Genomic DNA, 10,463 nt, shown 5'->3' with positions numbered 1-10,463 from the left:
AACAGTTGCCCCAAGGTGCTTTATATTGTAAGGCAAGGCCATACAATAATTACGTAAAAACCCCAACGGTCAAAACGACCCCCTGTGAGCAAGCACTTGGCGACAGTCCCTAAGATAAGATGGGACCTGATTATTCAAAACCTTATAAGTAAGAAGAAGAATTTTAAATTCTATTCTAGAATTAACAGGAAGCCAATGAAGAGAGGCCAATATTGGTGAGATATGCTCTCTCCTTCTAGTCCCCGTTAGTACTCTAGCTGCAGCATTTTGAATTAACTGAAGGCTTTTCAGGGAACTTTTAGGACAACCTGATAATAATGAATTACAATAGTCCAGCCTAGAGGAAATAAATGCATGAATTAGTTTTTCAGCATCACTCTGAGACAAGACCTTTCTAATTTTAGAGATATTGCGTAAATGCAAAAAAGCAGTCCTACATATTTGTTTAATATGCGCATTGAATGACATATCCTGATCAAAAATGACTCCAAGATTTCTCACAGTATTACTAGAGGTCAGGGTAATGCCATCCAGAGTAAGGATCTGGTTAGACACCATGTTTCTAAGATTTGTGGGGCCAAGTACAATAACTTCAGTTTTATCTGAGTTTAAAAGCAGGAAATTAGAGGTCAGCCATGTCTTTATGTCTGTAAGACAATCCTGCAGTTTAGCTAATTGGTGTGTGTCCTCTGGCTTCATGGATAGATAAAGCTGGGTATCATCTGCGTAACAATGAAAATTTAAGCAATGCCGTCTAATAATACTGACTAAGGGAAGCATGTATAAAGTGAATAAAATTGGTCCTAGCACAGAACCTTGTGGAACTCCATAATTAACCTTAGTCTGTGAAGAAGATTCCCCATTTACATGAACAAATTGTAATCTATTAGATAAATATGATTCAAACCACCACAGCGCAGTGCCTTTAATACCTATGGCATGCTCTAATCTCTGTAATAAAATTTTATAGTCAACAGTATCAAAAGCAGCACTGAGGTCTAACAGAACAAGCACAAGAAAGAGTCTAACCAAATACCGGCATCACTGAAAGCAGCCAAAGATAACGATATGTCTTTGGGATGGTTATGAGTAATTTTTTTTCTAATAGTTAAAATTTTATTAGCAAAGAAAGTCATGAAGTCATTACTAGTTAAAGTTAAAGGAATACTCGGCTCAATAGAGCTCTGACTCTTTGTCAGCCTGGCTACAGTGCTGAAAAGAAACCTGGGGTTGTTCTTATTTTCTTCAATTAGTGATGAGTAGTAAGATGTCCTAGCTTTACGGAGGGCTTTTTTTATAGAGCAACAGACTCTTTTTCCAGGCTAAGTGAAGATCTTCTAAATTAGTGAGATGCCATTTCCTCTCCAACTTACAGGTTATCTGCTTTAAGCTGCGAGTTTGTGAGTTATACCATGGAGTCAGGCACTTCTGATTTAAAGCTCTCTTTTTCAGAGGAGCTACAGCATCCAAAGTTGTCTTCAATGAGGATGTAAAACTATTGATGAGACACTCTATCTCACTTACAGGGTTTAGGTAGCTACTCTGCACTGTGTTGGTATATGGCATTAGAGAATATAAAGAAGGAATCATATCCTTAAACCTAGTTACAGCGCTTTCTGAAAGACTTCTAGTGTAATGAAACTTATTCCCCACTGCTGGGTAGTCCATCAGAGTAAATGTAAATGTTATTAAGAAATGATCAGACAGAAGGGAGTTTTCAGGGAATACTGTTAAGTCTTCAATTTCCATACCATAAGTCAGAACAAGATCTAAGATATGATTAAAGTGGTGGGTGGACTTATTTACATTTTGAGCAAAGCCAATTGAGTCTAATAATAGATTAAATGCAGTGTTGAGGCTGTCATTCTCAGCATCTATGTGGATGTTAAAATCGCCCACTATAATTATCTGAGCTAAGCACTAAGTCAGACAAAAGGTCTGAAAATTCACAGAGAAACTCACAGTAACGACCAGGTGGACGATAGATAATAACAAATAAAACTGGTTTTTGGGACTTCCAATTTGGATGGACAAGACTAAGAGTCAAGCTTTCAAATGAATTAAAGCTCTGTCTGGGTTTTTGATTAATTAATAAGCTGGAATGGAAGATTGCTGCTAATCCTCCGCCTCGGCCCGTGCTACGAGCGTTCTGGCAGTTAGTGTGACTCGGGGGTGTTGACTCATTTAAACTAACATATTCATCCTGCTGTAACCAGGTTTCTGTAAGGCAGAATAAATCAATATGTTGATCAATCAATCGATCTCTGCTCCCCTCCACAGCATGTCTTCTTCCTGGTTCTCTCCCTCAGCCCCAACCAGTCCCAGCAGAAGACTGCCCCTCCCTGAGCCTGGTTCTGCTGGAGGTTTCTTCCTGTTAAAAGGGAGTTTCCCACTGTAGCCAAGTGCTTGCTCACAGGGGGTCGTTTTGACCGTTGGGGTTTTACATAATTATTGTATGGCCTTGCCTTACAATATAAAGCGCCTTGGGGCAACTGTTTGTTGTGATTTGGCGCTATATAAAAAAATTGATTGATTGATTGATTGATCAATTATTATATCATTTACTAACAGGGACTTAGAAGAGAGAGACCTAATGTTTAATAGACCACATTTAACTGTTTTAGTCTGTGGTGCAGTTGAAGGTGCTATATTATTTTTTCTTTTTGAATTTTTATGCTTAAATAGATTTTTACTGGTTATTGGTGGTCTGGGAGCAGGCACCATCTCTACGGGGATGGGGTAATGAGGGATGGCAGGGGGAGAGAAGCTGCAGAGAGGTGTGTAAGACTACAACTCTGCTTCCTGGTCCCAACCCTGGATAGTCACGGTTTGGAGGATTTAAGAAAATTGGCCAGATTTCTAGAAATGAGAGCTGCTCCATCCAAAGTGGGATGGATGCCGTCTCTCCTAACAAGACCAGGTTTTCCCCAGAAGCTTTGCCAATTATCTATGAAGCCCACCTCATTTTTTGGACACCACTCAGACAGCCAGCAATTCAAGGAGAACATGCGGCTAAACATGTCACTCCCGGTCTGATTGGGGAGGGGCCCAGAGAAAACTACAGAGTCGGACATTGGTTTTGCAAAGTTACACACCGATTCAATGTTAATTTTAGTGACCTCCGATTGGCGTAACCGGGTGTCATTACTGCCGACGTGAATTACAATCTTACCAAATTTACGCTTAGCCTTAGCCAGCAGTTTCAAATTTCCTTCAATGTCGCCTGCTCTGGCCCCCGGAAGACAATTGACTATGGTTGCTGGTGTCGCTAACTTCACATTTCTCAAAACAGAGTTGCCAATAACCAGAGTTTGATCCTCGGCAGGTGTGTCGCCGAGTGGGGAAAAACGGTTAGAAATGTGAACGGGTTGGTGGTGTACACGGGGCTTCTGTTTAGAACTACGCTTCCTCCTCACAGTCACCCAGTCGGCCTGCTTTCCCGGCTGCTCAGGATCTGCCAGAGGGAAACTAACGGCGGCTAAGCTACCTTGGTCCGCACCGACTACAGGGGCCTGGCTAGCTGTAGAATTTTCCACGGTGCGGAGCCGAGTCTCCAATTCGCCCAGCCTGGCCTCCAAAGCTACGAATAAGCTACACTTATTACAAGTACCATTACTGCTAAAGGAGGCCAAGGAATAACTAAACATTTCACACCCAGAGCAGAAAAGTGCAGGAGAGACAGGAGAAGCCGCCATGCTAAACTGGCTAAGCGCTAGTAGCTGCGCTAAGCTAGCGGATTCCTAAAAACACACAAAGTGAATAATGTGTAAATAATTTAGAGGTGATTCAGCAGAGGGAGTGCTTTAGTTAAGGCACGTGAAGATTACACTGTGAAACAAATCGTTATCTAGGTAACTAGATCAATCTAACTGCGCAGATTAAACAGCTAACAGATACAGAAAAACACCGCTGTGCTCCAGAACAGGAAGTGATACAATACAGCAGTGAGAGCCAACCACCAGTAGGTTGAATTAAGTCTACTCCTTTGGTCTGTGTGAGTTATTTGGTGGGTCTCAGTTCTGGACTTGGAGCTGTTACTCTCTGGCTCTCTCTGGAGGATGGGATTACAGGGGATCCCTGACCGATCCCCGACAAGTGTGAAAAGCCTGTCAGAGAGCTGTGAAAACTGCATGGCTCCACATGGACAGATAGCTGCTGCCCATTCTCTCTCTCTCTCTTTCTCTCTTTGACCTTTCCACGCTGCCTTTTTCCTCACTTCCTCTCTCATTATGCTCCCCAGCTTTCTCACCTCCTTCCTGACTTTATGGTCGGCTCCTGTGCACACCTTATACCAGTCCAATAAAAGCTGTGGGTTCAGCGTAATCAAAATATGGGTCTGTTTGTTTATAACTGAACGGAGTTTTATTTTGTCTCACACACTGCAGAATAGAATGATTAAAGGAAACTTTTCTTTGCTTTATGATATTAAAGTGGATCCCAGTGGGCACTGCAGAGTTGTATTGACTTTTTTTTTGGTTGAATTATGTTGCAGCATCAATCAATATGACATCGACATTGCTCCAACATAGATGTTGATAGAACATTGACATGTGGTTAGGTTCATGAATATTATATTGAACATCTCTGACCTACAGTCTACCATGATCCAATGTTAGCATTTCTAAGTTGATTTAATTTTCAAATCCAACATATTCTCTTCTTTGATTCCACACCTGACTTCAGCATAGATCAAAGTTGGATCAGAGTTGAATCTATGACATTTTTCTTGCTGGAATTAACTTCCATTCTCTTCTTTGATTCAACATCAGACTTCAGCATGGATCAAAGTTGGATCAAAGTTAAATCTATGCAATTTTGCTCACTGGGATTAACTTCCTTTGCTTCCAAATAAATCGTATACACAACTTTTTTTGTTCTCCATGTCTAGAACGTAAGGCTTTCACACAGACACGTGGAAAGTAAACTGTAATAAGGGATTTGTTGATGTCACTCGCTTCAAGTGGTTTTGTTTCTTTGACAGAAATTCAGTATGTCTGGAAAATGTCAAGTCCACAGTGCTGAAACACTGATACTGACACGACACCACTTGAGTGAGTCCGGTGGAGTAAAAAAAAAAATCCTTCTTTAAGTAGGGAACCCACCTTCAACAACACACCCAACACACTCCAACATAATTATGACACAGTATGTCCACATGCACCCCGATTCATTTGTCTCTCAGACGTGTTGTAAGTGGGTCGCAAGTGTGTTGCAATTTTTGAAAAGTACACCATGAAGAAGGCACAGTTTTACAACAGAGTCAAGACAGACAACACCGCAGTGCTCAAACAGTGGGTTTTTAATCGTCTGCACAAATCCAATATGGAGGTGGAGGCTGTTGCGTTGGTAGCCATTTTGTAGTATTATATATACATATTACTGTGACGTGGTAGAGAACAAATCAGAGAAGAAGACACAAGTGCTGTGTGAGAGAAAGTCCACGTATCACGATCCACATTCTACAACAGACAAGAAGATCATGTGAGTATATTTATTTTAGGATCATCTCTGACAAAATGAAACTACATTGTCCCACCATTCGCCCTATTGACGTAGCCCATAATCCCTTGCGCGCCAGAGTGTTTGCAGTCAAAACAACATAGAGAAATCACATTGCATTGCAAATGAACATTATATTACCAAAATGTAATTTTTTTAATGCTTTTCATCACTTTAATAAAAAACTGCATGCATGAAAACTTGCGAAAACAAATATTCCAAATAATCCATGTTTGCTATGTTTAACCTGCGTGGAATTTAATAAATGCAAACTGAATTTCAGACATTTTTATATATATTACTCTGTAACAAACTGAACAAACAGTGCTGTAAAGGACAATAAGCAGGATGTTAAAGAGCAAACTTCACTTTCCCCCAGAACGACATGAACAGGAAGCAATCGTGGCTCATAGCGATTCCTATTGAAAATAACGAAGGAACAACCCGAGCTTCTCGCATGTTTACATAAAACAAACACAATAACAACCTCTAAAACCCAGATAATATATTCACAAGAGTGTTAAACACAATATACAAAGAGTTTTATGATATAGTAACAGGCTAAAAAAGAAGTGCTTTTTTTTCCCTGGGCTTAGCCTACGCTTCAGTTTCTGCAACTGTATGAGGTGCTGCCCCCAGTGGCAAAGGGCTAGTTGACATCATCATCATCATCATCATCATCATCATCATATCCTGGGATTATTTACTGCTGCACATGCCCGACTTCTGGTTGTTGGAGGAGAGCGAGAGCCTGGGGTTGGGGTAGGCAGCAGGTGACTAGCTCCTTGTACAGAGGCCCTCCAACCAACTCGGTCCAGCGGGTCAGTGATGGCCAGATTGCTGACTTTCATGTCGGTTGTGACACAGTCAGACCAGGTCTTCTTGGGTCTTCCTCGTCCTCTTCGACCAGTCATAGCCATACTCGTGATGGTGTTGATGGCCGAATCAGCATGCATGACATGACCGTACCAGCGGTCACATCTGTTAGCCCCAGCCTGACAAGGAGCAAGTCGATGGGGACATCATCTGACGCCTTCACACCATACATCCACCTCACCATCGCTCGGTCGTTGCTCTGCAGTCGTTGCAGGTCCTCAGCATTTAGCGCTCAGGTCTTGCTTGCATTCAACAGCGCTGAGTGCACACAGGTGGTGTACAACCTCCCTCACGTCCCTGCTGCAGTATTATGACTAGTCAATCTACAGAACCACTTGAGGCAGAGCCAAAGTTCTGCAGCACAGCAGTAAAAGCCTGAAGGTCCTCCGTCTTTTTATGAAGTATGTATTTGAAGGTAAGGTGTGCTCCTTTTGGCTTATTCTATTTTATCATAGAAAATAATTGACAACATTCAAAAAAAGGAAAAAAGAAAAAGTACTGCATTGCATTGAATTGCACCAAATTTAAACATCCCATGGGCAACACGGTGGCTTGGTGGTTAACACTGTTGCCTCACAGCAAGAAGGTAATGTGATCAATTCCCACCTGTGAAGTTTGCATGTTCTCCCCGTGTTTGCGTGGGTTCCCTCCGGGTGCTCCGGTTTCCTCCCACAAGCAGACACGCAGGTTAGATGGATTGGAAATTTTAAATTTTCCATAGGTGTGCGTGTGAATGTGTTTGTCTCTACATGGCCCTCGGTCAGACTGGCATCCTGTCCAGGGTGTACCCCACCTCTCGCCCTAGGACTGTTGGGATAAGCTCCAGCCCCCGTAACCCTTAAGTGGGGTAAGCGGTTGAAGATGAGCGAGTGAGTGAATCATTCCATAATGAAAAGCATCATCCCTGCATTGTGTCGTAGCCCATTTTGCACTGTTATATGAAGGAGCGATGCACACTCCTAATTATAAGTAATTATAAAATGCAAAAACACACTAATAACTATCGTGTACAAATACAGTTTGGAATGATTGCAGTTTACATTAATTTAGAGCTCTACTGCAGGTGCCACATTGATATCCAGGCATTTTAAGATTTTTGGGATGGGTATTTATCTACTACACTGTAGCTGAAAAAGTGAACAAAAAACTGCAAACTGTCCAGCAGATTCTGCTACAATTTGCTGCCACCTGGTGTCCATGAAATATTATTCTTCATTTCAATTGGAATAAGGTGCAACCAGTTAGTTTGAGCAAAGATCATTTTTATTATTTTCGGTGGGGGAAAAACATTTCTTAGAATGTGTTACAAAATCCGCAAAGAGCAAGAGAGAACTATATTCACATATTCAACATTGACAGGTGTTGAAACTGACGGACAATAAATACACTTTGCTATGAACTTAGGACACTGCAGACAAAACACACAACCACCCAACATTTTCTGCTCAAGTGACACATCGACATGTACAGGTGTGTGCATATTTGAGTTGCATGTGAAGTCCGTAACGAGACAACCTTTGCACGTTTTCCTTCTCGCTGTAACTGAAACAGTAGTTGCCAACCCTGCTGCTGGAGATCACCTGCCCTACATGTTTTTCCATCTCTCCCTGCTCATTACTGCTAATTACATTGTTACCTCAGCCAATCGAGAGCTGTGGATGCAGCCGGTACACGCAGAATACATGCAGGGCAGGTGATCTCCAGGAATGCGGCTGCTGACCCTTGGTGTACATCTTTGGGCTGAAGGTGGGGGTGGGTGGAGGGAGGGCATTCACTTCTTCTCTTGCTTCTCATTGTATTCCAGGAAGAAGTCATTACAGGCAACAGTAAGAGCGCCAACCAGTATGACAAATTCAGTGAAGTCTACCTCACCGTCATTGTTGGAATCAAGGTCTCCCATGACCTTGTCCACTGCATCTTTATCCTGTGCATTCTGCAGCCAGAGGATGACATAAGAAAGAGTGAATGAATGAAGGTACAAGGATGCAAAACTGAAAAAAGTTGTACATAACACACACGTTCTCTCTGCATCTATGTTTCCTTACCCCCAGGTAGTTGGCAAGCTCCGTGATCAGCATTTCTTTGAGCTCAGACTTGCTCAGCGTATATTTGTCACCATCTGCGCCAGAGTACTTATGGAAGGTCTTGATCATGAGCTGCATGGCGTTCTCCAGGGTGGAGCAGTTCTCTGAGTTGGGCATAGACATTCTGCTGAAAGAAGAGGGGAAGGTCACGAGAGGAAGCGGCAAGAACAGCTCACATCAGAACTCCTGCCTGCAGACATATGCTCTCTGGTGCATGAAGGCCGGCCCGGCAAAAATCAATACAGGATGAAGCCTATCTCAGAGGTCATGTTCAAGCCTTCTTGTTTTTTCTTGCTTCAAATGCTGCTAGAAAAAGAGGAGTAACAAGTGAGTCAACGTCGCTACAGAACTATCTGTTGTGAGGTTTGTCGATACGATACGATGCGATGCGATGCGATGCGATGGGATACGATATGATACGATATGATACACTTTATTGTCCCTTCTGGGAAATTTGTCTTGGACTCCAAGACTTGCACAAATATAACTGCCATGGCATAATTACATAACTCATGCATATTGCACATAACTTAATACACACTCCAATGTTGCACATACCCCTTTTGCACAACAGTCTTGCACAGATGGCTTGTGGATATTGCACATATCCAAATTGCGCATACCCCTTTTGCACAGCAATCTCACACAGATGGTTCATGTATAATGCACATATCCCCAATACACATACCCATACAAAAACCAAACCCTGAGTCTGCAGGGTTTCTGAGGTGGAAACCCTGCAGAACCCTGCAGTCAGGTTTGCTGTTTCCTCATCAGGAGCATTTCCTCTGTTGATAAGAATTGGCTGCACATAAACTGATCTGTGGCATGTTTGCCGCTCTGCCCCACGGAGACCGGACACAGTCAGAGGCTGGACATGTGAGCCAGCAGATAAGAGTGAAACTCAAAGCTGGTGGATGAGCAGGACACAGAGAATCAACCTGAGCCGGACTTCGCTGAAGTTTTGCTGGATGGCAGAGTCAGGTGTATCTTGTTAGTGTTCTTGAACCTGCATTGCACCGTGAACATCCTAACTGTCAGCAAAGTGTCTCCCAGTGGACACTGTGTAGGATTTCATGAGTCAATGGCTTAAACGTGATCACAGAGACTAATATTCACACTTAGAAGCCAATCAGACTCAGTATTTTCACTCATTTACACAAACATACTAAAGCTGCTCCATCTACGTATATCTTCATGTGGCAGCAAATATACATTAAAAAGAAAACTACTGGAAAACAGCACAGAAAGAAGAGTTCTTTGTTAAGTACCTGAGTTGAGGATAAGTGCTGGCCTGCAGGTCAGGTGGAGACAGGGATGGTGATGGCGAAGGATGAGGATGATAAGGGGGACAACGTCTTAAATACTTCCCTCTCTCTACCCATCCCCACCTCTCCTTTGCTCCTCTCTCCTTCCTTCCCCTTCTCTGTTTACACATCAGACACCTGCTATTCTTTTATCAGACACAGAGTGTCCATCAGAGGTGTCATACCAACAGTAACTAATAATATTCATCCTTTCATAATATGACCATGATCAGAATTGATGTAAGCTGTAAGCCTCTGTGTGCTTGTGCTTGCGTGTGTATGACTTTGATCACGCAACAGCCGGGGAGAGGTGACATTTGCCATTTGGCACGCTTATGTATTTTGGGTCAAGGATGAATGCTGCGAAAATGGAAAGTTGATAGGACATACAGTAGTGTTCAGAATAATAGTAGTGCTGTGTGACTAAAAAGATTAATCCAGGTTTTGAGTATATTTCTTATTGTTACATGGGAAATAAGGTACCAGTAGATTCAGCAGATTCTCACAAATCCAACAAGACCAAGCATTCATGATATGCACAATTGTAAGGCTATGAAATTGGGCTATTAGTAAAAAAAGTAGAAAAGGGGGTGTTCACAATAATAGTAGTGTGGCATTCAGTCAATGAGTGTCAGTTTTGTGGAACAAACAGGTGTGAATCAGGTGTCCCCTATTTAAGGATGAAGCCAGCACCTGT

General features: G+C 42.4%; 1 protein-coding gene across 2 annotated transcripts; it reads right to left on the bottom strand.

Moving 5' to 3' along the window:
• Nucleotides 1–8,140: 8,140 nt before the first annotated feature.
• LOC117514358 (protein S100-A1-like) lies at nucleotides 8,141–9,912 on the bottom strand. Of its 2 annotated transcripts, none has more exons than XM_034174779.1 (3): nucleotides 9,731–9,912; nucleotides 8,421–8,586; nucleotides 8,141–8,308 (listed from the first exon to the last, which is right to left on the bottom strand). In XM_034174779.1, exons 1-3 carry the CDS (start codon nucleotides 9,895–9,897, stop codon nucleotides 8,147–8,149), a joined length of 495 nt encoding a protein of 164 aa, XP_034030670.1. In that variant the 5' UTR covers nucleotides 9,898–9,912; the 3' UTR covers nucleotides 8,141–8,146. The 2 variants fall into 2 exon arrangements, with proteins under 2 accessions (XP_034030670.1, XP_034030671.1); XM_034174780.1 differs by having other exon boundaries at nucleotides 8,421–8,583.
• Between the last annotated feature and the right edge of the window lie 551 nt (nucleotides 9,913–10,463).

Source organism: Thalassophryne amazonica, chromosome 7, assembly GCF_902500255.1.
Source record: "Thalassophryne amazonica chromosome 7, fThaAma1.1, whole genome shotgun sequence".
Taxonomy (NCBI): Eukaryota; Metazoa; Chordata; class Actinopteri; order Batrachoidiformes; family Batrachoididae; genus Thalassophryne; species Thalassophryne amazonica.
This window is presented reverse-complemented; position numbering and strand designations above follow the sequence as displayed.

What these genes read in the sequence shown, in the direction of transcription:
- LOC117514358 (XM_034174779.1), bottom strand. Translation starts at nt 9,897, where the DNA reads ATGTGTAAACAGAGAAGGGGAAGGAAGGAGAGAGGAGCAAAGGAGAGG. An exon ending in AGCACTTATCCTCAACTCAG is followed by an intron (nt 8,587 to 9,730) that starts GTACTTAACAAA and finishes CTCTTCTTTCAG; the next exon opens with CAGAATGTCTATGCCCAACT. An exon ending in AGCTTGCCAACTACCTGGGG is followed by an intron (nt 8,309 to 8,420) that starts GTAAGGAAACAT and finishes CTCTGGCTGCAG; the next exon opens with AATGCACAGGATAAAGATGC.